This window comes from Macaca mulatta, chromosome 7 (assembly GCF_049350105.2).
Source record: "Macaca mulatta isolate MMU2019108-1 chromosome 7, T2T-MMU8v2.0, whole genome shotgun sequence".
Classification (NCBI taxonomy): domain Eukaryota; kingdom Metazoa; phylum Chordata; class Mammalia; order Primates; family Cercopithecidae; genus Macaca; species Macaca mulatta.
This window is the reverse complement of record NC_133412.1, coordinates 17,061,835-17,089,651: the sequence shown is the minus strand read 5'-3', so window position 1 is coordinate 17,089,651 and position 27,817 is coordinate 17,061,835. Positions and strand designations below refer to the sequence as shown.

Sequence of the window (27,817 nt, the reverse complement as noted above, 5' to 3'; positions counted from 1 at the left end):
GCCATAACATCGCTCTGTGTACCTAGGTGAAGCCTCAGGTTGTTTGTATTTGTGCTTTCTCCTGTGTCCACAGCTTCTCTGGACCCTGCCTCTGCTGTTCAACAAGCAAAAGAAAGATGAGTCATTTCATAGGATAAGAAAAGAACATTGTTGGGTAGAAGCAATTGCCTTTTTCATTCTGTTATGGTTGAATGTATAATTGGTAGGAATTTAGGAAAGGATTTGTTGGAAGGCACCCATTCACATGCAAAGCCGAGTATGAGAGGGCAAAAGCTGGAATTCTCTCTCTCTTCCCGTTTGACTCAGCATGCGTGTTGCCCCAGTGTCACAGAACAGAGCTGGAATGGTCTTGGTAGGCCACACGGTTTGGAAGGATCAATGTGCAGCATCACTCACTGTGTCTCTAGCTTATGCCACCCCTCCTAGTATTTCCTGCTTCCGGAAATAGCACTAGATATAGAACAGCCAGGGTGGTGAGAGGCCTGTGGGTAATATCACATGAAAAATAGTTAAATAGATTGGTAATGTGTAGCCAGAAAATGAAAATCTGTCCTCTAATGAGGGAAGTAGATTTTGTTCTCTTGCTTCAGAGGGTAGAAATAGAATTATGGATTTTAGAAGGAGAGAGCTGATAAAATGAGAGCAGTGCTTAGGTACTCCATGAAAATGCAGCACCACAGGGGAGAGAAGAAATCAGAGCTGAGAGGGAAGAAGGCTGAGCTAGAGTGGGCAAGGCTACAAAAAAAGAAGGCAAAACTGAAAGAAAGTAGCAAGGGGACTTTGGGAGGCCGAGGCGGCAGATCACATGAGGTCACCCGTCTCTACTTACACACACACACACACACACACACACACACACACACAAGCTGGGTGTGGTGGTGGGCTCCTATAATCCCAGCTACTTGGGAGGCTGAGGTAGGGAGAAGGGAGAATTGCTTGAACCTGGGCGGCAGAGGTTGCGGGGAGCCAAGATCACGCCACTGTCCCCATCCAGCCTGGGTGACAGAGTGAGACTCATTTTCAAAAAATAAAGTAGCAGGAGGGACTTAGCAATCACTAAGATGAAGTGGATCTTGCTTGAGAGACAGCGGTGCCCCTGAATGTTCCCTCGGGGAAGACCAGGGACACAGGAAGTGTTTTTTCCTGGAGGCCCAGGAAGCAACCGAGATGGCATTCACTTCTGCATTCTCTTTTAGCCGTATTCAGTATCTAACATCCTGGGCAGTATATTTTATGTATACTGTGGCATAAGATTTAACAATCCGTGTACACAAGATGTCTTTTGGTGAAGCTGGGGAACCCTTAAGTGTGACTTCAGTAGCAACATAATCTTTAAAACAAAGCCTCTGAGTAATTGGATATTAACACTAACTAATGAAAGATTTAAATATCCAAGTCGCTTGGTATTAAATATTTTATTTGTTGTCCCAGGATTTCAATGGATATTATAAAGGGAAACCTAGATGGAATTTCAAAACCAGCTTCAAATTCAAGAATACGCCCTGGGAGCAGAAGTTCAAATGCGTCTTTGGAGGTGCTCTCAACAGAACCAGCATCCTGCAAGGTAATTTACTGTTTAGAAAAGATTTAAACTCCTTCCCCCAACTTCTCAGCAATTGATGAAACTAAGGTGGTTTTAACATCCCATTTTAAATTTTCTCCTTAGACAGTGTGTTCGGGGAGCACTTGCAGATTTCTTGGGTTTAATCTAGATTAATATGAGAAAAACTCTACTCCATTCCTTCCCTCTCTCTCTCTCCTCCCTCTGCTCCTCCCCTCCCTCCCGCTTTCCTGTTTTTCCTTTCTTTTTTTGGAGTGTAGTTTATTTCTCTACATTGTACTTTGTTAAAACTTGTGCATTGACTCTTTTTTTCTTTATAAGGAAGTTTTGTATTCTAACATCTAATATGCCACCATTGACTTTGACTAAAAACACTTACTTAAAAAGGTTCAGTATTTTAAAAAAATGGTTTAGTAAAGGTCATGTGATGTATATTTGGTAGGTATATTGTATTAGTCCTTTCTCACATTGCTGTAAAATAACTACCTGAGACGGAGTAGTTTATAAAGAAAGGAGGTTTGCATGGTTCCACAGGCTGTACAGGAAGCATGGCTGGGGAGGCCTCAGGAAACTTACAATCATGGCAGAAGGTGAAGGGGAAGCAGGCACATCCTACATGGCTGGAGCAGAGGAGAGAGAGAAAGTGAAGGAGGAGGTGCTACACTTTCAAACAACCAAATTTCGTGAGAACGCTATCACAATAACAGCAATGATTCAGTCACCTACCACCAGGCCCCTCCTCCAACACTGGGAATTACAATTCGACATGAGATTTGGGTGGGGACACAGAGCCAAACCCTATTAGGTATTATCTGGCTGTGACCTTTTTTTTTTTCTTTAGCTGTCCCTTTTTTTTCCCTTAAAATATCTAGACTTGATTTTTTTTATTTAAAGCATTAGTTTTCTCATTTATTTCTTTTAAGGTGTTAGGAAATGAATAATTTGAACATTATAATGAAAAAAATTTTTGCAAGTTAATGAATTCATACTCTTTTTTTAATCTGTAGACTAGCTTCTCCATTATGGAACTCTTAGAGTTTTGTCTGTCATGATGTGGTTCAGGGGTAGCACTCTAGGTATTTCAAGCAGAAAGGGATTGAATATAAGAGTTAAAGCCTGGGCAACATTACGAGACCCTAACTCTACAAAAAATTAAAAAAATTAGCAGGACATGGTGGCACATGCCTGTAGTCCCAGCTACTCGGGAGGCTGAGGCAAGAGGATAGCTTGATTTCAGGAGTTGAAGGCTGCAGTGAGCTACGATTGTGCCACTGCACTGCAGCCTAGGTGACAAAGTGAGACTGTGTTCTCCCTCCACCTCCCCCACTGCAAAGAAGAGTTTAATTCCTCGAAATCAACAGAAGACCTCAAAGTCAACAGACGACCAGCAAGAAAGGGAGTTCAGGGAGGGGGCTTCCCCTGGATTATGGGTTCTTAGGTCACGCCACCAGAGCTGTAATCCAGAGATCAGAAAGTTGCTGCTGCTGCTTCCGCTACCGCCCCAAGTCCCTCAGAACCACAAAGCTGGTGACTAGACATGCAGAGATGGCTGCCTTTGATATTTTTCTGCCAGCTTCCTATCAGAAACTTAGGAAGATGCTTCTACCTCACATGTGCTTTCTAAATATTGTGCAGGTTCATCTAATCAGATTATCCTAACATATGTCCAGAACCCTAGCTGTAAGTGACTTTGTACAAAATGCAGTTTTGTTTCATCTAGTCCTGCATCACTACTATATGGTGTGTTAACTATTACAGCTTTGTAATAATTACTGATATCTGATAGTGGCTTTTCCATATTATTTTTTTTTCAGGACTGTCTTAACTATCCTTGGCTTTTTGCTCTTTTATATGTATTTTTTTTTTTTTTTGAGTCTCACTATTTTGCCCAGGCCGGAATACAATGGTGTGATCTAGGCTCACTGCAACCTCTGCCTCCTGGGTTCAAGTGATTTTCCTGTCTCGGCCTCCTGAATAGCTGGGGCTACAGGCACAAACCAATAGACCCACTTAATTTTTCTATTTTTGGTAGATATGGGATTTCACCATGTTGGCCAGGCTAGTCTTGAACTCCTGACCTCAGGCGATCCACATGCCTCAGCCTCCCAGAGTGCTGAGATTATAGGCGTGAGCCACCGCGCCTGGCCTGTATGTACTTTAGATCAGTTTTTTAAGTTCTGAAAAATCCGGTTGGGGTTTTGATTGAAATTGCTTTCACTTTACAGATTAATTTGGGGAGAATTTCTAACTTTGTGATATTAAATCTTCTGATGTATTAATATTGTATCTCAATTGATCTATTAACTTTTAGTTATTGGTTAAAAAATTCACATACAATAAAATTCACTTTTTGGTGTACAGTTTTGGCAAACAGATTGAGTGATATAACTACCATTACAATCAAGATATAGAACAGTTTGTTCCATCATCCCTCAAAACATTTTTTCATTCTTTTACTTTGTAAATAATCCAATGTCACTCTTAATCCCTTAACATTACTGACCTATTCTCTGTCCCTTTTTTTTTTCCTTTTCCAGAAGGTTGTATAAATGGAATCATACGTGTGTAGCTTTTCACACTGGCTTTTATATCCTAGCATACATAATACATTTGATATTCATGCATGTTAATACACGTGGCTAATTTCTTTTTTAAAAAATTTTAAGTAGAGACGGGGTCTCACTATGTTGTCCAGATTGCAAATTTTAGAATAGCATAGAATTAGTATTCCTGCTTATTTATTTCTGGGTGACAATTTTTTTTAAGTAGCAACTTCATGATATTAATACTTATACATGTTTTAATACACAGATTAATATTACTTCATTCAAGACTTATTAAAACCAGAATATCAGTGATCACGTAAACTCAGATTTTATTTCAACCTGCTAAGCTACAGGTTAAACTCTAGAATATTTATTAGCCAGTCTGAACTTTGACAATTATATTGAAAGCAGAGTTTTCAAAGTTGTGATTTGTGTTAATCAAGTTCATAGAAAATCAGCAAGGTTCACCTTAGATTGGGGAAGAAAGCTACAAATATATTGTATGCTGACTGCTGATTGCAAATCATTCAACGTCTAGAAAACCTTACATATTGTTTGAATAATAAATCTTGGTGTGCTGGTTAGTTTTATTGCTCAGATTTGTCTTTTATTAAATTCTTACTGAATATTTTTTTTCACAGCAGAAAATGAGCTTAAAATATTAGTGTTTTAGTGACATGTGTTTAGTGATAATATATTTCTCATTCTAAAAATTTTGGCTTGTTGTTGCTTATGAATTTTTTTTTTAAAGAGCCAGTGGTTGTACTTTGTGTGAAAATCCCATGGGTTTTAAGTAGGAATCTAAATATTAGGAAGGGGTTTCATGAGGCATTTGTGTTTCCTGTGATTAAGGTAAAGGTATGGAGTAGGGGACGTGGAGCCATGAAAAATGGAGGTGGGGCTGGGCGCGGTGGCTCACGTCTGTAACCCTAGCACTGTGGGAGGCCGAGGTGGGAGGATTCCTTGAGCCCAGGAGTTCGAGACCAGCCTGGCCAACATGGTGAAGCCCCGTCTCTACTAAAAATACAAAAATTAGCCGGGTGTGGTGGTGGGCGCCTGTAATCCCAGCTACTTGGGAGGCTGAGGCAGGAGAATTGCTTGAATCCGGGAGGCGGAGGCTGCAGTGAGCTGAGATCACAACACTGCACTCCAGCCTGGTCAACAGAGCGAGACTCCATCTCAAAGAATAAAAATAGATTGGGCACGGTGGCTCACGCCTGTAATCTCAGCACTTTGGGAGGCCAAGGAGGGTGGATTGCTTGAGCCCAGGAGTTTGAGACCAGCCTAGGCAATGTGGTGAAACCCCGTTTCTATTAAAAAATACAAAAATTAGCTGGGTGTGGTGGCATGCACCTGTGGTCCCAGCTAGTTGGGGAGGCTGAGGTGGGAGGATTGCTTGAGCCCAGGAGGTTGAGGCTGCAGTGAGCCGTGATCACGCCACTGCACTCCAGCCTTGGCAACAGAGTGAGACCCTGTCCAAAAGATATATATATATATATATATATACACACACACACACACACACATATATATAGAGGTGGGATGTGGTGTTAAGAATGAGGAAGAGAGAAAAATCATACATATAGACCACAGGACAGAAGAGCAAGGGGGTTAGGAATAGAGAGGCCAGTGGGCAATGGGTTGGGGAAGACAGTTGGTAGCTAGTAGGGTGGGAAACTATGGGAATATTTGTGAAATTTGCTTAGTTCTCCAGCTTCACCTTTGTGCCTCATTACCTTCTGCTCTTTCTGAGTTAGGATCATATGAGATGATGGGTGTGAAAGGTCTTGGGGTACCCTGAAGTATACTATCCATCTAGTTCCCTTTTGTGTATTCTTTATTCCCCCATGTGAAACCCAGCCTCAGAGGAACGTCTGCTAAGTTCATTTATACCAACATAAATGATGGACAGAACTTGTGCAGCTTCTCCCAGAAATGTTAGCATTTTCACAGGACAGAAGGCCTTAAGGATTAACTGGATATTGTGGAATTCCAGGCTTTTTCTGCTTTTGGCAGAAATATGTTTTTGATTAGGGAACCCTGTTTAACCACCTCCCAGATTACATAAAGTAAACACTATTTTGCTTATTTATAAATGGGGCCTTCACTAGTTTCATTTTCGGCTAGGTCTGTTTTCTGCTCTGTTAATTCATGGTGGTGAAACCTACACCATAGGGTCATTGTGAGGAGTGAATGAGGCAGGCCATGGCTGATAGTAATTCTTCCATAAATGATGGCTGTGATTATTACCACCAAGTCAGCTCAGTTCTGCTGGGTTTATGTCCTGGCTGAGGCAGGGACATACCCATGCAGGCCTGCATTCCTGGCAGTTTCATTCTCAGCACTGCCCGTCTTCCAACCTGGGGATTCACGAGGGGACTGCAGATTGTGGTGGATGGTTGAGCATGTGGTGCAGAGAGAACACAAAACCTACCGAGGGCTTAGAGCAGATGGGCTGGAGGAGACATTCTGTCTGTTGAGAAGGGAAAGGTACTCCTTTGAGAAGGGGCTGATTCTCTCTCGGAGGCCTTGTCTCTCTCCCTGGGGCTGTGTTAACTTCTGAAGTGATTTTCATCACAGTTTACCAACCCCAGGGTCTCTGATGCCTGCTTTTCCCTCACCCGGCCACAGAGGTCCTTTTCTGTTCTCTTAGGAAAACACAACTGTGTCAAGTGGTGTTTTCAAAATGAACTTTGCTAAAATGTAAAGGGATACTAAAATGAAATAGAAAAACTGTGAATATCATAGAAATAAATAAATGACCAAAGCACAGGGTTCTGATTAGGAGACTGTCACTAGAAAGCACATCTCAACTGAGACTAACCACTTTTCAACCGTTCTGTAGCCACATGTGGTAAGTGGCTGTCGTATTAGACCTTTAACTGCCCATCCCAGTGTAAGCTCAAGGAGCAGGCCCGGTGTGCCTTATCCCAGAGCCCGGCAGGTAGCAGTTCCCTTCAGGACTGATGTAGACTCTTCTCCATTATTGCTAAGGATTGCTGGAGAATGGTGCAAATGTTATTACATGGAATTGTAAATTATGTTTAATTAGAGTGTTATATTTCTAGAATGCTTTAATGCTAGTGTATTGCATTTATGTACATTCTCCATCTGCTTCCATTAGTGTCAAAACTTTCTAGAAATGTAAAGTTTTAAAAAATACAGTAGTTTCAGAAACTGTTTTTTGGAAATTATTTTTAGGTTGATACTGCAAGCAACTTGAACTCTGGTAAAGAGGACCACTCCGAAAGCAGTAATACAGAGAACAGAAGAACTAGTAATGATGATAAGCGTGAAAGCTGCTCTGAGAAAATAAAATTGGCTGAAGAGGGGTCAGATGAAGATCTGGATTTGGTTCAACGTCAGATAATCCCTGAGTGTTCAGGTAGGATAATCACTAGGTGATTGGCTAATGATAATTACAAATGTTAATGATAATTACAAATGTCATATTGAAGGTGTTAGTATTACCTGTGTTTTTATCAACTGAGTAGAAATAATAAACCGAAAAAGACATACACTATTTGTGAGCAAGTAATCACCACTTTTTATTTATAAGAATATTAAGAGCCCTTAAATATACCTATATTAGAAATATAACAAAATATGTTATTTAACAAAATATTGTGGTCATTATACATTAATCAAGTAGGGAGTATTTCTGCATTTTATGATGCAATTTATTGATTTTTTGATGACTAAAATTGTACAATAAAATATATGCTATAATTTGTGGGGATAGTCCCACCCAATAACATTTGGATTTTTAAAAAATGACGTTTTTTATAGTGATAAATTAATTCTAGTCAGATTGAATTAGAATAGTGTTTCTCAAAAAGTGGTCTGCAGAGCCATGGGGATATGGTGGGAGATGGTGTCCCTGAGACCCTTGCAGGGGCTCTGCAAGGTGAAAGCTGTTTTCATAGTAATACTGAGATGCTGTTTGCCTTTGTGTTCACCATACTGACATTTGTACTGATGGTATAAAAGGAATGGTGAGCAAAATTCCTGGTGCTTTATCATGAATCTAGACAATGGCACCAAAATGCACTAGTAGTCATTGTATTCTTTGCAACCAGGCACTGACAGGAAAAAGAAATAGCCAGTGTCACCGGCTGTGGATCAGTAAAAACTTTCAATTTTATGAAATTTTTACCCTTAAATATGCATCTTCTTAACATCCTGTGGGGCAAAATGGGAAGTATACATAAAGCAATTATGCTGTATGTCAAAGTTTGAAGGTTGTGTTGAAGAAAAGTACTTTTGTGATGGTTGGAGTTGAGAGCTGAACTGGCCACTTTTGTAATGGAACACCATTTTTACTTGAAAGAGTGACTGACAATTATCATTCAGATGGGTATTTGGTAGACTTCTTTTTAAGAAAATAAACATGTTACTTCGAGGATAACTACTGACAGTATTTGTTGCCAATGGTAAAATTTGAGCTTTCGAGTGAAAATTACAGTTTTGGAAAACTGCATATGTCACTGTGAGGTTGATAGCTTTCCAATACTTAAGACTTTTCTTATAAAAACTGGTGGCAATATTAACTGATGCCTTTGTGTAATGAAATGTATTAACAGGTTGAAGGTCTGCATAATTTAGTTAACCACTGTTTTCCAAATGATCAATGTAGGATAAAAGATCCATTCAACATGAAATATAGATCCATGGATTTTAATGGAACAAATACGTAAAGCTCACTGATTTGATTACAGATTTCACTTAACAGTTAACCTGTAAGAAACCACCCCTGTTAAGTTTTGGTGTAGTATCAAAGAAGACTATCCAATTATCTGACTAGGCTATTAAGTTTCTTCTTCCTTTTTTAACCATATATCTGTGTGAGGCCAAATTTTCTGCATATACTTTAGCCAAAACAACAGATTACAATAGGATGACTGTCTTCCTATGAGAATATGGGAATCCAGCTGTCTTCCCTTCATCCAGATATTGCAAATTTGAACAATACCACTCTTCTCACTAATTTTTTGACAATATAGTTATTTGTCATAAAATGTGATACTTATGTTAACATAATTAGTAATAGCATGTTTTTTTAATTTTTGAAAGTGAATTAATAAGTAAATATTTACAATACTTTTCAGTGTTGATTTCTAATATGTTCATTATCAATAGCTACAACCCACATAAGAAAAGTTACTATAGGTTCTCAATAATTTTTTTTTTTTTTTTTTTTTTTGAGATGGAATCTCACTCTTTCACCCAGGCTAGAGTGCAGTGGTGTGATCTCAGCTCACTGCAAGCTCTGCCTCCTGGGTTCATGCCATTCTCCTGCCTCAGTCTCCCAAGTAGCTGGGACTACAGGTGCCTGCCACCACGCTTGGCTAATTTTTTTGTATTTTTAGTAGAGATGGGGTTTCACTGTGTTAGCCAGCATGGTCTGATCTCCTGACCTCGTGATCCGCCCGCCTTGGCCCCCAAAGTGCTGGGATTACAGGCTTGAGCCACTGTGCCCAGCTGGGTTCTCAATAATTTTTAAGGCTGTAAAGGGGAGCTGAGAAAAAGTTTGAGAGTTGTGATTTAGAGTATGTTTGGGATGAGATCAGCTCTCACTGTTAGGTCAGGTGACTCAGGATTATGGTTTTCAGGAAACAAAGTGAAATGGGAGAGTTCCCTTATCCCCCTTGCAGGATGTGTGACAGGGGTGCGGCTCACTTCTTCAGTGCCTTGCTGCTCAAACGCCTAGAGGGGGCTGCAGAGGCCTTGGGGAGTGCTTTTGGGCTCTGACCCCACAGCAGCGTCTAAGGGTGAATGTTTACAACTCGCAAAGCCCAAGTGGGAGTGTTACAGTGTGCTTTTTCAGCTTTGCTGTCTGCCGGCGGCTTGTGTTAATCAGTTCAGTTAGACCCTCTGCCTTATCACAGGGGCAGAGGACTTTCTGTATCCTGGGTTCTTGCTCTGGTGTACTGGAAAAATGGAATCACATGTTGGCTTGGAGGATGAGTGCAATGTTTTGTTGAGTGGTAGAGGTAGCTGTCAGTGAGATGGATGGGGAGCCGGAAGAGGGATGGAATGGGAAGGTGGTCTTCCCCTGGAGTTGGGCTGCCCGGTGGTTGAACTCTCCTCCAGCTGCCTCTGACTGAACTCCCCTTGGCATCTGCATCGTTCTGCAGTCACTGGTTTGCTGGTGTCTGCTGGTGTGTTCCTCTATTCCTCAGCCACTTGTGTCGTGTATGCTAAAGGTCTCGGGTTTATAGGGGCACAGGATGGGGGCATGGTGGGCCAGAGTGGTCTTGGAAAATGCAATATTTGGGCGTGAAAATAGGAGTGCCTGTTCTCATTTAGGTCCGTGGGTACAGGCCCAAGGGTAGAGCCCTCACCAGGGACCCTACCTTTTTCTACCCAGCACTTCCCTGTCCCCTTCCCGTATCTAAGATATTATAATTGAGGTTAGCTGTTGACACAGTTTACATTGGATTTGTTTATATGGTTTTAGTACTGAATGGGTTACTTCAAAATGCCTGCTATATAGACTACCTATGTTGACAGAGCCTGAGAACGCTAGGATTGGCAGTTGGGAATGAGAACTAGAAGGTGTTGCTTTTGAAGTACATAAGCAATAAGATTCCAGGAACCTCCTTCTTAATAGTATCAGTATTCTTTTTGAATAAGTTGCTTTCCTCTTTCTTTTTTTCCTTTAGAAGGAAATTAGGAAGTTAAGAGCAGTAGCTCGTACCTGTAATCCCAGCATTTGGGAGGCCCAGGCAGGAGTATCACTTAAGCCCAGGAGTTTGAAACCAGCCTGGGCAGCATAGTGAGACCCCCATCTCTACAAATTTTTTTTTTTTTTTTTTTTTTTAAATTAGCCAAGTATGTTGGCATGCACCTGTAGTCTTGGCTCTGGCTATTCAGAAGCTGATGTGGGAGGATTGCTTGAGCCCAGGAGTTCAAGGTTGCAGTGAGCTATGATCATGCCACCACACTTCAGCCTGACAGAATGAGATCCTGTCTCTCAAAAAAAAAAAAAAAAAAAAAAAGAAGAAGTGATGTCCATTATAGGGAAACATCACTGAACTCTTTGGGTTTTCAAAAGTTGATAAATTTGGCCTTACTTAGCACAATATGCGACTTCTAATGATCTATCCTGGGGTGGCTGAGACTTACTGTTTGAGCATTCATGCTCATTCATTGCTGGATTATCAGCTTTCATCAGATTTAAAAAGAGAGAATATCATCTGTGGCTAAGAGGCTAAGAGCTTTGGCTCTGCAGTCAGACAGATTTGGGTGGAATCTGACTGGCATTTACCTGTTATATGACCTTGGACATACGTGTAACTCAGTTACAAAATAGCTTCAGTTTACTAATTTGTAAAATGAGAACAGTGATTATACCACCTCAGAGGGTTAATATGAGCATTAAATGATATAATGCTTAAAAATAAAGCACTTAAAACTGTGCCTATCAGGTAACTCTATAAATGTTAGTTATTATTATCATTAATCATAAGTTAATGACAGAAGTTCTAAAGTGTCCTTAATTTCAAATAAGTTACTATGGATTATCTAATTATCTACAATTCAAGAACCTTTTTAGGTACTTCAAGAAATTAGAATGAAGGAAGCAGCACAGAAAAAAGATACAAGCTACATGGAGTACTTGTTTGAGTTTTTCTTCTTTCTATGTGTTGCAACCACTTTGTGTCACTGAAGACATACGGCTTTTTACTGTAGCCATTTGTGTACACGCCTTCTCTTTCAGTTAGACTGAAGCAGCTTTAGGACAGGATTCTTGTCTTATTCTTTATTTTCTGTTTCTTAGTCATGAACATAGAAAGTGTAACAGAATGAAGGAGAAAGAATTTGGGATTTAAAATCATGAGAATCACTTCTGAGTCCAGTGCTATAATATGTTACCTATTTGAAAGGACCCAGTTATCTCAACTGTAAAATAGAGATAACTGTCTATTTCATAGGGTTGTTAGGTAATTATATAAACAAATACATGTAAAAGCACCTTGTAAATCGAGATACATGGTACCAGTATAGTAGTTATTACTATAAGCCATAAATATTTGTTGAATGAAAGAACAAATTGTAAGAACGAAACAAAACTTTATAATTTTACTATACTTCAGACCTATTTTTACTTTCCACACAATATAGATGAACACAAATTAGAAGAATTAGATTCTCAACTTCAAGATGCTATTCAGAAGATGAAAAAACTTGATAAAATATTGGCAAAGACACAACGCAGAGAAAAAGAAATTAAGAAGCAAGGTCTAGAAATGAGAATAAAGCTGTGGGAAGAAATTAAGGTAAGAATTCTCTAACCTTATGCTGACATGTAAGAAACAAATTCTCCTGGCTGGGCATGGCGGCTCATGCCTGTAATCTCAGCACTTAGGGAGGCCGAGGCAGGAGGATCGCTTGAGGCTGGGAGTTTGAGACCAGCCTGAACAACATAAAGAGACCCCATGTGTACAAAAAAATTAAAAAATTAGCCAGGCATGGTAGTGCGTGCTTGTCGCCCTGGCTACTCGGGAGGCTGAGGTGGGAGGATTGCTTGAGCCCAAGAGTTCAAGGCTGTGCAGTGAGCTATGATCATGTCACTGCACTCCAGCCTGGCTGACAGAGCGAGGCACTAAAAAAAATATATATATATATATATATAAAAATATATATATATTTTTATGTACATATATAATATATATTTTCTATATGTACATATAGAAAAAAAGAATTTCCTCTATAAGTTGAGTAAGAAAATCATGGACCATGGTGTTACTGTGGCCTGCCTTTATTGCTTTATTTTGTGGAGGTGGTGGCAGTGATATGTATATGTGTGTGTATGAAGGAGTTATAGGGGTGATATTTTTCTGGAACCTGAGAAGAAAACTTGGTCTGTGGCATTCAGATTTCAAGCACTGCACTGGCGTGTTCATCTCCCCAGGGACAGGCCCAGGGTACCAGGTCTCTTACCAGCAGCAGGCTGGTAAAGTGCTGGGCCCCTCCGTCTCTGGAATAGGAAGAGGTGTAATAGCTGCTTTCATCAAGTACGTATGTCTGCTTTCTCTTCAGCAGCCTTATAGTTTGGAGATAAATAGACACAGTTTAACCCTCTGGTTAGCTTCATTATTTGGGTAAACCTTTGTGACAAACAAGTTTTGGGGAGTTGACTGTTTCCTGTGCTGGTCAAGATCTTTGGGAAGCTGTAAAGTGCTTGAAGTCCAGGACTACATTTGCTCCTATCTCAACAAATTCCTGGTGCTCCATAACTTTCCTTGGCCTTCTTGGACCTCTTATTCTCTATAATATTGAGGGCTTGAAGTTGACTTGATGTTGGCATTGACTTGGTGTATAGCCACTGACTCATACTTGAATTTTGACCCTCAAAGCAAAGCGCCTTTAAGGTAAGGAACCGTGTGTAATAAGAGATTGGTTGTTTTTGAAAAGCCCTCCTTGAACAGTTGACTGACTTCTGGGAAAGTTTCCTAGACAATAATATGAATTAAAAATGTAGTAGTTAAAGATACATTTTTATGAGGTTCCCAGGAAGTCCATTGGGATTGAAAGAAAGAAACATTCACAATGCAATGCTTTAAACTAGATAAATCGTTTCTGGAAATTTTAGCAGAAAAAGTTAGCCTATCACTTTTTCCTATTGAATCTTAAAGCAAGTTTTTATTTCCTTTGAAGCAAGAATTATAAATGGAAACATAATAAAATAGAGTAACAATCTTGAAATGTCTGAAATTTTTTAATTTGATGGTGTATCTTTAGGTTACTCACTAATTATAAAAATATCAAGCAGAAACTTATGATACTTTAAGCAAGGTAATTATCATATAATGATAGGTGTATACTCTGACTCTATCTGGGAATACCGGTTGACAGAATTTTGTGAGAACAGAGAACATTTACAGATTTCCTCAAAAAAAAAAAAAAAAGAAAAAAAGCCTGAGACTTCTCGTTTGTATGTATGTGACTGGGAGCTGTGTTGGAATTAAAAAAATCAATGATTATAGTTGCCTTCTTTTCCCATGTTTAAATTTAAATTTTTCTTTCATTAGTCTGCAAAATATAGTGAAGCTTGGCAAAGTAAAGAGGAGATGGAAAATACAAAAAAATTTTTATCTCTGACTGCTGCGTCTGAAGAAACTGTTGGTGAGTAGATGGAGATGTCATTCAGCTTTGTTTTTATCTGAGTCATAGAATGTTTGGATTAAAGTAAAATTCCCAATCCAGTTTTTCTGTCCTGTTCTTTGTGAGTTTGACTGTTCTTTAGGGAAATAATTGATCACATTAGGTAGGATTATATGAAACTACTCCAAGCTTAGGTATGTTTCGGTGTCTTTAAGTGTTTGTGTCTGCTTGACAGTAAGGGAGACAGGGCAGGGACAAACTGGGAAACAGACAGAAGTATGTCATTGCCTTTACTTCCTGTCTCTTTTAGGTGTCTCTAGATCCCACTTTCTGCATACAATTCCCTAACTGCTTAGGAGCCTGTGGAACGCCTTTTGTTAAAATCTATGACTAATTTTTCCTATTTCCTGGTCTCTCACAGTCCTGTTTATTTGAGATGAACCAATTCTACACATTTATTTCTACCTTTCTCATTTGTTTCTATGTATATTTGTGAATCTTCTTGTTTGAAAACAGAAATATTATGGAGTCATGTAACCTTTAACCCATTTATATGATGGTGAAAATTTTAGGGATTAGAAACATTTTGTATTTTTATATATCCTAGTTGAAACATCAAAAAATACTAGTCTGGCCTATATTAAATTCATCGATCATTTACTTTTTGCATCTTCTGTTTTGTTACAGAAGTAACACATGTGTAATCTACATAAGAAAATATTGGTTAAACAAAAATATTGCTATCAGCTAAATTCTCAACTTGTAGAGATAACCACTATTAATATTTTAGTTTACTGTTTACCTTTTGAGATGTGTTTAATGCAAATATCCATATATATATTTTGAGAAGAAAAATAGGATCAAATTATATATGTATATGGTATTTTGTAACCTTTTCCCGACTAATTTGTATTTCTGGAGCACCTTTAGCTGTCAGTAATAGATGTCTGTGGTCGTTTGTTTCCAAACAGCTGCCATTAGTTCCTTCTCTTTATTTGTATTCATTCTCCTCCTCATTTAGAGATGGAGTCCTTTTCTCCCTCCCATTTCAGTCTTGGCTAGCCTGGAACAACTTTGATTGATATACTACAGCAAAAATGACACTATGCCATTTCCAGGCCTTGTCTTTAAGAAGACAGGCAGTTTCTGCTTCTCGTCGAATGCTCACTCAGAGGAAAGCCAGCCACTATGTAAGAGGTCAGGCTGCCCAGGGTTGCCATGCTGTGAGAGGCCCCAGGCAAGCCGTATGGAGGGGCTATGCAGAGAGAAGACGACTGTAGCCAGTTCCTGGCTATCGTGATTTTGGTAATGTCTCTCTCAAATTCATGTCCACTTGGAACCTCGGAATGTGTCTTTTTTTGGAAATAGGGTCTTTGCAGAGACTTAGTTAAGATGAAGTCTTATTGGATTAGGATGGGCCTTCAAAAAAGAGGAGAGGACACAAAGAGACATAGAGACACAGGGAAGAAGGCTGTGTGAAGATAGAGGGATGTAGCTACAAGCCAAGGAATGCAAGGATTGCTGGAACCCAAAAGAAGCTAGGAAGATGGAAGGAACAATTCAGAAGGAATGCTCTGCTGACACCTTGATTTCAGATATCTAGCTTCTAGAACTGTAGGGAATAAATTTCCGTTGTTTGCAGCCACCCAGCCTGTGGTAAATTGTTATAGCAGCCCTAGGAAACCGATACACTGACTATTCAACAGTTTCAATGCAGACACTGAATAAAGGAGCAAGCTTGGACATTTTAGCTCGACCAAACACAATGCAGAGAATAACCAAGGCTAGATATATGGCCCCCTGACCTACTCCAAACATCTCCAGCCAAAGGGAGCTACCCAGCCATCTGAGGCCCCATTCATAGTGGAGCAGAGATAAATTGTTCCTGCTGTGTCCATCAAATTCCTGACCCACAGAAGCAAGAGCATAATAAAATGTTCACTGTTTTATGCCATTAACTTAAAAAATTTTTTATTGTAAATTGACAATTTATATTTATGGGGTACAAAGTGATATTATCATTTATGAATACAATATAGAATAATTAAATCGAGCTAATTAGCCTATCCATCACCTCAAATACTTAACATCTTTTATGGTGAGACCATTTGAAATTTAGTCTCTTAGCAATTTTGAAATGTACAATACATCATTATTGATGCCATTCACCATGCCATGTAATAGATCTCAAAGAAAAACTCTTATTCCTCCTGTCTGAGACTTTGTACCCTTTGGCCATTATTTTCTCATTTTCCCATCCTCCAGCTTCTGGTAACCACCATTCTACTCTGCTTCTCTGAGTACAATTGTTCTGGATTCCACATATAAATGGGAACATGTAGTATTTGTCTTTTTGTGTCTGGTTTATGCTTGGCATAATGTTCTCTAATTCTATTCATGTTGTTGCAGATGATAGAATTTCCTTCTTTTGAAAGACGGAAAAGTACTCCATGGTGTATATATACCACATTTTCTTTATCCATTCATCTGTTGGTGGATACTTAGGTTATTCTGTAACTTGGCTATTGTGAGTAGTACTGCAGTGAGCATGGAAGAGCAGACATCTCTTTGACAAACGAATTCCAAAGCTTTTGGGTAAATGCCCAGAAGTGGGATTTCTGGATCATATGGTAATTCTATTTTTAGTTTTTTGAGAATCCTCCATACACTTTTCCATAATGGCTGTAGTAATTTACATTCCTACCAACACAATGCAAGGGTTTCCTTTAATCCACATCCACACCAACACTTTATCTCTTGTGTTTTTGGTGATAGCCATTCTGACAGGAGTGAGATGATATTTCATCATGGTTAATTTATATTTCCTGAATGATTAGTGACTTGGAGCATTTTCTGCGTATTTGTTGTATGCCATTAAGTTTTGTTTTTTACTTTTTATTTTGAAATAATTTTAAATTTATGGGAAATTTGCATAAGTAGTACAGAATTCCGTATACCCTTCCCCCCAGCTTCTCCTAATCTTACATAACCGTAGTGATCGAAACTCAGAAATCAACATTGGTGTAATACCATTAATTAAAGTATAGACTTTCTTAAACATTTACCAGGTTTCCCACTAATGTCCTTTTTACTTACTAGTATCCAATCCAAGATCCCATGTTACATTTTGTTGTCATGTCTCCTTAATCTCCTCCGCTCTGTGATAGTTCCTCAGTGTTTCCTTGTCTGTCGTGATGTTGACCCTTTTGGAGAGTATTGGTCAGCTGTTTTGTGAAATATCCTTCAGTTTTGGTTTATGTGATGTTTTCTCATGATTAGATGAAAGTTATGAATTTTGGCAAGCATGCTCTGGAAGTTATGTGCCCTTCTCAGTCGATCACACTTGGTGTACCTGATGCTGTTAGATATCGTTATTGATCGCTTTGTTAAGATGGTGTCTGCTGGTTTTCTCCACTGTAAAATTACTATTTTTTTATTTTACAATTAATACATATCTTGGGGGAGATACTTTAAGACTATGCAAATATCCTGTTTCTTCTCCAGCTTTCACCTACTAATTTCAGCATCAATAAGTATTATTGCCTGAAATAATTATTACCGTATGCCACTAGATTTGGGGTGATTTTTTAATGCAACAATAGATAGCTGGAACAATGTGCGTCAGCATTACTTTTAATGATTATACATTAATTCATTAGATGGATGTGCCATTATTTGTTTAACTAATACCCTTCTATTGAACATTTAGATTATTCCTTTAGGTTTTCAGTTTTTAAAATTGCACATAATGTTGCAATGACGCCGTTAGTCAATTATTGCAATGATTACCTTCTGTGGTACGCTGAAAAACATCCACCTCAATCCCCCAAGAGATTTCTGTGTCCAATCTCTAGAGCCTGTAAATGTTACCTTATTTGGAAAAAGGGTCTTTGCAGATGTGATTAAGTCCTGGAATATTGAGATGGGCCCTAAATTCCATCATAGGTAGCCTTATCGGAAAGAGATGGAGGGAGAAGAGGTAGATAAGGAAGAGGAAAAGGTGCTGCAGAGACGGAGGCAGAGATTGGAGCGATGCAGCCTCAAGCCTGCTGGCAACCACCAGAAGCTGGAGGAGGGAGGAACAGAATCTCCTCTAGAACCTCTGGAGGGAATGTGGCACTGTTGACACCTTGATTCTGGATTTCTGGCCTCTAGAACTGTGAGAGAATAAAATTCTGTTGTTTGAAGCCACCAAGTTTGTGGTAATTTGTTAGGGCAGCTATAGAAAATGGGTATACTTTGGAATACATTCCTATAAGAGAAATACTTAGTCCAGGGTTGAAGTTTCACAAGATTTTTATTCACATTGACTTATTGAAATCAAGTTAGATTCTTACCACATTGTATCTGAATGTTGTTTTCTATGCCAACAACAATGGATTTTGTAGTTATTTTTAAGCTTTTTTTTTTTAAAGTGGAATCACAATAATTTGTATTTCTCTGATTATCAGGGAGGTTATATATTTCTTTTGTTTAGCCAAGTTGTGAGTTACCTAGTCATGTCTTAGGCTCTTTTATAAAGTGAGGCATTCTTTATTGATTTGAAAGACGTTTTTAAATATTAAGGATATTAATTCTTTGTCACAAATACCAAAACATTTTTCTTTTTTTTAATTTAAATTTAATTTTTTAAATTCTTGCTCTAGTCATTTCTTTTATGTTATCATTCATTGGTACTCTACTTTTAAAGGCCTTTTATGTCTCAAGATTATATAAAAATATATATTTTCCTTTCATCAGTTATAATTTAATGAAAAAATTTAAATATTAACCCACATGAAATTTATTTTGGTATTAGATATGAGGTAGATAGTTGATTTAGTTTTTTCCCCCAATTTGCTAACCAGCTATTCCAAGACCTGTTATTAGATAATCCATCATTTCCCCACTTATTTGAAGTGCTAACTTTATCATGTACGAACTGGGTTTGTTTCAAGGTTTTCTATTCCGTTAAAATTTCTGTCTGTGCTGATGTTAATACCACTCTATTTTGATTATTGTGTCTTTGTAATACATTTTATCAGGGCAGTATTTTGGAATAACATGTTTTTCTCAAATCTGTTTTTTTTCTGAGTTTAGCAATTACATTATTTTTTAAAAAAGATAGTGCAAGAGCACCTCTAAAGCTATAGCTTATGAACTGCTTTTTAATTTATTTAAATGTCTAAAGACCAGTATATGAACGTAGCCTGTTTGGAAAAGTAAAACTTACTAATATATTTCCTTCAATGTTTATCAGGAATTCTACACCTTCCTAGAAATGAGACTACACCCCTTATTCCCAAAAGCAAAAACAAAAACAAAAACAAAAACATGGACAGTGTCAGGAATGAGATTCTGGATGTCATAGTATCTCAGCATCTATAGTTTGGAAACCAGGAGTCAAATACTGATTTTTCTAGTGGATAGGGCTTTTCTGAAAGACCACACCTGCTTGTGGTTGACTCTGGAGCAAGCAGTGTAAGACAGGCCACTCTGTAAGTGGATCTGTGGTGGCCTTTTAACATTAACCTTTTCGGTCACAGAGTTCACTACCCAGTGAACTTTTGGTCCTGGAAGGCAAGACATTTGTTTTCAGTTGCCCTTTTTTCAAAATCAAATCAAAACTATACAATATGTTTAATTTTTAAAGCTCCTGGCATGTATATTTGGCTTAAATCTAGGTTCACATTGTATTTCTGGAGTCACGTGACTGCTGCAGGCCCTTTAGACACTTCCCATAATGTTAGATTAGTCCTGATGTTCTAACATGGAAATTAAGTGGACTTAAAGTTATGAAAGCTGGAGCTACAAGGGGCTCAAAAGCTATGTTAGGAGAATCATTGTTTTAAACATGATGACATTATTAAAGCGTCAGATTTTAGATTCTGACTTCTTGGTTATTATGTATTGGCGGTGTGTACAAAACAGGTAAGATGCTCAAAAGCAGGGTCAATGTTAAAGGAAAAGGGAATACAAGATACTGTTAGGTGAACCAGATGTCTGTTTCCCTTCACTCTTGCTACTGACTATCTTAATTAGTTCACAGTTGACCGGTTCACCGAAATAAAGAGGTAACATTATTGTATTACTGGCTTCTTCAGATTTAAATAGAATCTCTTTTTGATGATTGTTCTTTTACAGAAAAGCCAGATTCCTTAATGAAATTTCCTGCTTGCTGTTTACTTCATAGACATATGTTTTGGAGTCACTTATTGCCATACATATCTGTTTTTTTTTAATCTTAAAAATGTAGTTAGCATTTTACTTTAGGCTGCATTATTAACCTAATTACATTAATTTTTTTTGGACTACATGACTATTACCTTATTCTAAAAGAGGAAACTTTTGGAATAATCAGCTTAAATTTGTTGTTATTAGTAGAATATTTTCACTGCAAGTATGAAAGAAATAATTAGAAACACAAGAGTCCAGTTTGACCTCATGCCATGGATTTTTTGAAAGTCTCATATTCCTGCTATTTCAACATAGGCACTATCATAAGGTGGTATGAAACTACTTATATCTGTTCTACACTGAGATGAATTTCCCATTACTCATTGGATCTCAGCTACTGTTTTAATGAGAAATGTATAAAAATTTAAAAATACTTTAATCAATCATATATAGTCATAAATTTCTAAATAAAATATTTTTAGAAGTGTTATTAGGAAAACAGGAAAATTTTGCCTTTTTTCCCTCTATGATAATTTTTTGTTACCAGCACAGTTTAAGGCACTTGTAAATTGCCAGTAGGTGGCAGCATCTAGTTACGATAAGTACTTTAAAAAGCCTTAAAGCACTTTTAAAAAATTTGAAGCTCCTGGATTATATATTTGGCTTAAAACTGTAGAGCTCACATGGTATTTCTGGAGTCACGTGACTGCTGTAGGCCCTGTAGACAATTCCTGTAATGTGAGATTAGTCCTGATATTCTAACATGGAAATTAAGTGGACTTAATGATATGAAAGCTGGAGCTGCAAGGGACTTGAAAGCTATGTTCAGAATCATTTTAAGCATGACCACATTATTAAAGCCAGACCTATTTCAGCGTATCTACCAACATACCCAAACATACTTTCTTTCTTTTCATTTTTTCTCTTTAAACGAAGGGAGAAATTCTTAGGATGGGTATTTTTCTTTTCTAGTCAGTTTTTCTTATCCTCTTATTTAAGAGTTAGCTTCAGGTTGGGTGTGGTGGTTCATGCGTGTAATCCTAGTGCTTTCAGAAGTGGAGTCAGGAGGATTGCTTGAAGCCAGGAGTTTGAGAGCAGCCTGGGCAAGATAGCGAGAACTTGTCTGTACAAAATATTTAAAAATTAGCCAAGCATCAGGAGGCTGAGGTGGGAGGATTGCTTGAGCCCAGGAGTTTGAGACTGCAGTCATGCCATTGCTCTGCAGCATTTGTGACTGTGTGAAACCCTATCTCCAACAAACAAACAAACAAACAAACAAACAAACAATTAACTTTAAGGACTTTGGGCTGATGGCTGAATGACAATTTCCAACCTGTTTTCAGCTTCCAAAACACAAAAACCATCCCAGTTCACTTGTAGCATCACCAATAAGCAACAGCAAATAAATGAAAAAAATAACTGTGTTTGGATAGTGCATTTACTTTTATTTATAGGTACTAAACACAAAAGAGGCCTTGACTCCAAGAGAAAGTTGAAAACAACATTAAATTTATTTATATCACATTTGAACCTTATAATCCAGACATATTAACCTCAACTTTACTGGGATTTTGAAGTAAACAATATTGTACTTGCTAGAGATCTCTGAAATATTTTAAAAGTCTGTCCCATCCCATTACTGAGGGGTCACTTTTGGGTTTTCTTAGAGGCATGTTGCAAAAATCAAAACTCTTTACATCGCCAGGAGTTTTCCCTTAGTTTCTATCGTTTATCTAATGAATACAGGTAGAATACAATATTCTTTGAGACAAATACATCTAGTGACAGGGTTGCTTACTGTCTGCTTTTGATAGAGGTTATTCTTTTTGTCTTTGTCACATTTTTCTCTCGTGTTTCTAGCTCCAAATATATAAATGCATATAAACACAAAACATAAACATCGTAACCAATTAGGCTTTTTAAAATTTGAGAATACTTCTTTCTAGGTGCCTTTTCTGTGAGATTCATATATGTGATACTTCTGCTTTTGGATGCTTGGTTAAATACTCACAGAAAATTTGGTAGTCTCTTTCTACTCTGATATGCAGAGGATAGAGGGAGGAAATCACATAACTGTGCTGACTGACACAGGTAAGGATTTTGGTTTTTGGTTTCGTTGGAGTCTCAGCATTGCTTAGCAATCTCTGTTACATTCTCCAAAATGGTGATTCCAAACTGTTACTAACTGCTTCGTCTCCCATCTTCTGCGAGACCTTCCTTCACTGTGTTGTTTGGTCTTCCTTTCCAGAGAAAATGAATCTACAGGGTAGGAATCCCTTCAGATTCTTTCCTTCTGTTTCTAAGCTTCATCCTGACTATGCTCATCCATCCCCTGCCTCTTCCCTCTAAGTTTACATGAAGGGAAGGTACTCTTATTCTCTGAGGCCAGAATCAGTAACATCCCATCGCTTTCACTGGCTGTTGGTTTGTCAGCCATTCCATTTTTCATCTGGAGCTTTTTTAGAGTAAGGTTTAAAAAAACGAGGAAAAAGGCTTCAATCTCTCTGGCTCTTTTCCTTCAACTTACCATGTTTAACTCTTCTAGTCCTAAAACAGAATCGAAAAGCCACTGAACCAGTGAATGACCAGCAAAACATACAAATAAGCCTTTTTCCTCATTTTTTTTAAAACCTTACTCTAAAACAGACACCACTCAGTTTCCCTCTTCTCCTTAAAGGTCAGACTTGTTGAGAGAATAGTCCACATCTCTTGGCGCTACCTGGTCAACTTCCATTTACTTCTTAACTTTTCCATGTCTGTATTTTCTACTGTCACACTATGGAAGCTGCTTCATCAGTCGTCCTCCTAAATTCAAAATCTAATGGCATACCTCCAGTTTTGATTGTACTTGACATCTTTAAAGAATCTGAGACAATGACCTCTCATAGCATAGTACATTTTTTACTGGATTTATTATTCCCTGCTGGTTTTCTTCTTTTTCTTTCCTTCTTCCTCCCTATTGTTGAAACCTATTCCTTCTTTTATATGTTTTCTCTGCTTTGGTTAATGGTTTCATCACCCACCTAGTCTTCTAAACTGGAAACTCAAGAGCCAGCCTGAGTTCCTCCCTCATTGTTCCTTTACACTTCTTCCTTGAGTTCCCCAAATGAGTATTTTTTCTGCCCTATCTGTATCTGACCGGTTTTTTTTTTTAAACCCCCATTATTAAATGGTTTGATCTCAGCATTTCTCTATCAGACTATTCAAACAGCTTTCAGTCTTGCCTCCATGGTGTCATTATTTTCCTGGAAGATCATTGTACTGGTTATCTAGTGCTGTGTAACAAATTACCCCCAAAACATGGCAACCTAAGCCAACAAACATTTATAATCTCATAGTTTCTGTGGGCCAGGAATCTGGGAGCATCTTAGCTGGGTAGTTCTGACTCAGGATCCCTCGTGTTAAATGGTTGCCCGGGCTACAGCCATTTGAAAGCTTTACTGGAGTTGGGGAATTAGCTTCCAAGCTCACTCACATGGTTGTTTGCAGACCTCAGTTTCTTGCTACCTATGGGCTGGAGACCTTAGTTTCTTACTACACGAACTCTTCCATAGGATGCGTGCGTGTCCTCACAACATGGTAGCTGACTTCTAGAGCATGTAGTAAGTGCTCAACAAATTGAGTTATTATTAGTATTCCTGTGATTACTAGACATTACTGCATCAACAGGGACACGGTATGTGTCTCTTATATTATCGTTTATATGTCAAGGAATTTCTGCAGGTTTCATACATCTATTAGCTATGCATAGGTCTTATATATCTTTTTATTATTACCCTCATTGGTGTTTAGCCCATCATATTTATAAAGGGTTATTAATGACATAGTAACTTCTTACACATTTATAATTTGTTTTCTATTTGTACATTTAACTAAATTATATTATTAATTCTAATTATTTTTACTCGTTTACCTTGTTTTAGTTTGTGAACATATGATCAGGAAATAATGTTAATGTTTGTGTCCTTTTTAACAGTTATTCCTATGCTGAGAACTATAAGAACTAAGTGTTGAAATTTATTGAATGCATTTCAATATATATTTAAATTATCATAAATTTTTATTTCATGAGCAACATATTTAATGTTTTAAAATTAATAGCTTTAAATACTAAATGAGTCTTTTATTCCTGCACCAACCCTTCTTAGTTATGGAAGATTATCCTTTTAATTTAGTACCAGATTTAAAGGGATGAATTTATTCAGATTTTTTGCATCTATATTTATAAGCCAGGTTAGTTGTATTTGCGTGTGCACACACAGGTGTGTGAAATGTTTGTTATGGTATAGGAGGTGTAGTTGGGGGTGGAGAGTAGATGTATGTATGTTTGCTTTGTCAGGCTGTGTGAACTTCATAAAATGAATGGGGGTGGCTGCTCACTTATTTCTATGATTTGCAACAGTTTATATAACACAGGGATTATCTGTTCCCTTAAAATTTGAAAGATTTCACTGGAAAAACCATCTGGTTCAGATAATTTCTTGGAGGCAATTCTCTAACTCTTTTCTCAGCTGCTGTCATATTTACTATTCTATTTCAGGTTACTAGCTATTCTGGAGTCAATTCTGGCAGTGCATCCATGTCACTAAGATTTTAAAGTATCCACTTCACGAAGATTTAAAAATTTACTAATATACAATCTCAGATAGTATTTTAAATAATAATTCTTTTTCATATTGTTTGTACCTTCTCTTTATCTCTAATTTTGTTCATGTTTTCCTCAATCTTTTTAATCTGGAAGTTTTTTCTAAACTTTTTATTTGGGCACAGTTTTACATTCACAGAAAAATTATGAATATGGTGCAGAGATTTCCCCTATGCCTACCCCTAGTTTCCCTTATTATGAATATCTTGCATTTGTATGGTTCATTTGTTTCAATTAGTGAACCAATTTTGGTACATTCACATTTCCTTAACTTTTACTTAACGTCCATTTTTTGTTCCACAATCCCATCCAGGATGCCACATTCCATTTAGCCCTCATGCCTCCTCCTCAATCTACTGTTGGCTGTGACACTTTCTCAGACTTTTCTTATTTTTGATGGCCTTGACAGTTTTGAGTAGTACTGGTCAGGTATTTTGTAGAATGCCCAGCAGTTGGATTTTACCTCATGCTTTCCTCATGATTAGACTTGAGAGTGTGTGTTTTGGGGAGGAAAACCATGGAGTTACAGGGTCATTTTCATTACATCATATTATTAACACTGCTATTCATGTTAACTCTGATCACCTGGCTGAGGAAATATTTGTAAGATTTTTCCACTGTAAAGTTACCGTATTTCCCCCTTCTTTTCCACACTGTACTCTTTGGAAAGAAATTGCTATTTGCAGCCCCTGCTTAAGGAGTGGTGCTGGGAAAACTGGCTAGCCATAGGAAGAGGGATAAAACTGGACCTCTACCTCTTACCATGTACCGAAATCAACTGAAGATAGGTTAAAGATTTAAATGTAAGACCCCAAACTGTAAAAATTCTAGAAGAAAACCTAGGAAATACTCTTCTGGATATTGGCCTAGGCAAAGATTTTATGACTGCATTCTCAAAAGCAATTGCAACAAAAACAAAAATTGACAATTGGACCTGATTAAACTAACTTCTGTGCAGCAAAAGAAAATATCAATACAATAAACAGACAACCTATAAAATGGGAGAAGGTATTTGCAAACTGTGCCTCCAACCAAGGACTATTATGCAAAATCTATAAGGAATTGAACAAACAAAAACCAAATAACCCCATTAAAAAGTGGGCAAACGACATGAAGAGACACTTCTCAAAAGAATACAAGTGTATGAAAAAAGCCTTAACACCACTAATCATCAGAGAATTGCAAAGCAAAACCACAATGAGATACCATCTCACACAAGTCAGAATGACTATTATTAAAAAGTGAAAAAATAACAGGCATTGGTGAGGCTGCAGAGTAAAGGAAATGTTTGTACACTGCTGGTGGAAATGTAAATTAGTTCAGCCATTGTGGAAAGCAGTTTTGAGATTTCTCAAATAACTAAAAATATAACTACCATTCAACCCAGCAATCCCATTCCTGGGTGTATACCCAAAGGGAAATAAATTGTTCTACCAAAAAGACACCTGCACACATATGTTCATCACAGCACTATTCATAATAGCAAAGACGTGGAACCAACCTAGATGCCCATCAATGGTGGATTTGATAAAGAAAATATGGTTTATATATACCATGGAATACTATGCAGCCATAAAAAAGAACAAAATCGTGTCCTTTGTGGCAACATGGATGCAGCTGGAGGCCATTATCCTAAGTGAATTAACACAGAAACAAAACTAGACATTGCATGTTCTCACTTACAAGTGGGAGCTAAACCCTGGGTACCCATGGACATAAACATGGGAACAATAGATGCCAGGGACTCCATAAGGAGGGAGGGAGAGAGGGGCAAGGGTTGAAAAACTTTCTATTGAGTACTATGTTTACTATCTGGGTGATGGGATCAATAAAAACCCAAACCTCAGCGTCATGCAGTATACCCTTGTAACAAGCCTGTAGTGTACCCCCCAAATCTAAAATACAAATAAAAATTTAAAAAATGATGAAAGCATCATTGCTATGAATTTGTTTCTGAACATAGCTTTATCTCTATAGCATACTCCTGTATGTGGTATCATCATTTTCATTATTTTCCACAAGACGTTACCATGTTTTTATTTCCTCATTGATCTAATAGTTACTTAGAAAATGATGATGACTTTCTTTTCTTCTCCAGAATTTTATATAAGTCCTATATTTTAAAAATGAATATAGAGTCTCATAATATTGTCATGGTTTTGATATTTTTAAAAATAAATTTTACTGTGTATATTTAAGGTATACAACATGATATGAGATACATATATGTATATCTATAAATATATATAGTAAAATGCTTACTATAGTGAAACAAATTAACGTATCAGTCACCTCACATAGTTACCCATTTCCTCTCCTCAACCCCCCATCATGGGAAGAGCAGCTGTAATCTACTCATTTAGCAAAAATCCTGAATGTAATACACTATTATCAATTATAGTCCTTGAGCTGTACATTAGATCTTTAGACTTGTTAGTCCTACATATCTGCTACTTTTTATCCTTTGACCTACATTTTCCCATTTCCTCCCAGTGTTCCCTCCCCAGGTAATCATTGTTTTATTTCCTTTCTCTGTATATTTGACTTTTTCCTTTTTTTTTGAATTCCACATATAAGTGAGATCATGCAGTATTTTTTTTTCTGTGTCTGCCTTATTTCACGTAGTATTATGTCCTCCAGGTCTACCCATGTTGTGGCAAATGGCAGGTCCTCCTTTTTTAAGGCTGAATAATATTCCTTTGTGTGTGTGTGTGTGTGTGTGTGTGTTACAGTTGCTTTATCCATTCATCTGCCAATGGCCACCTGGTTTGTTTCCATATCTTGGCTATTGTGAATAAT

At 37.7% G+C, this 27,817-nt stretch overlaps 1 protein-coding gene across 1 annotated transcript in view; it reads left to right on the top strand.

Moving 5' to 3' along the window:
• The window catches only part of FSIP1 (fibrous sheath interacting protein 1), a 194,369-nt gene that overhangs the window by 5,252 nt on the left and 161,300 nt on the right, over positions 1–27,817 (top strand). Inside the window, exons 2-5 of the mRNA XM_001092473.5 lie at positions 1,432–1,564; positions 7,309–7,492; positions 12,235–12,389; positions 14,145–14,238. Of these exons, the coding sequence (XP_001092473.3) occupies positions 1,439–1,564; positions 7,309–7,492; positions 12,235–12,389; positions 14,145–14,238 (559 nt within the window). The 5' untranslated portion in view covers positions 1,432–1,438. The remainder of the gene's footprint in view (positions 1–1,431; positions 1,565–7,308; positions 7,493–12,234; positions 12,390–14,144; positions 14,239–27,817) is intronic.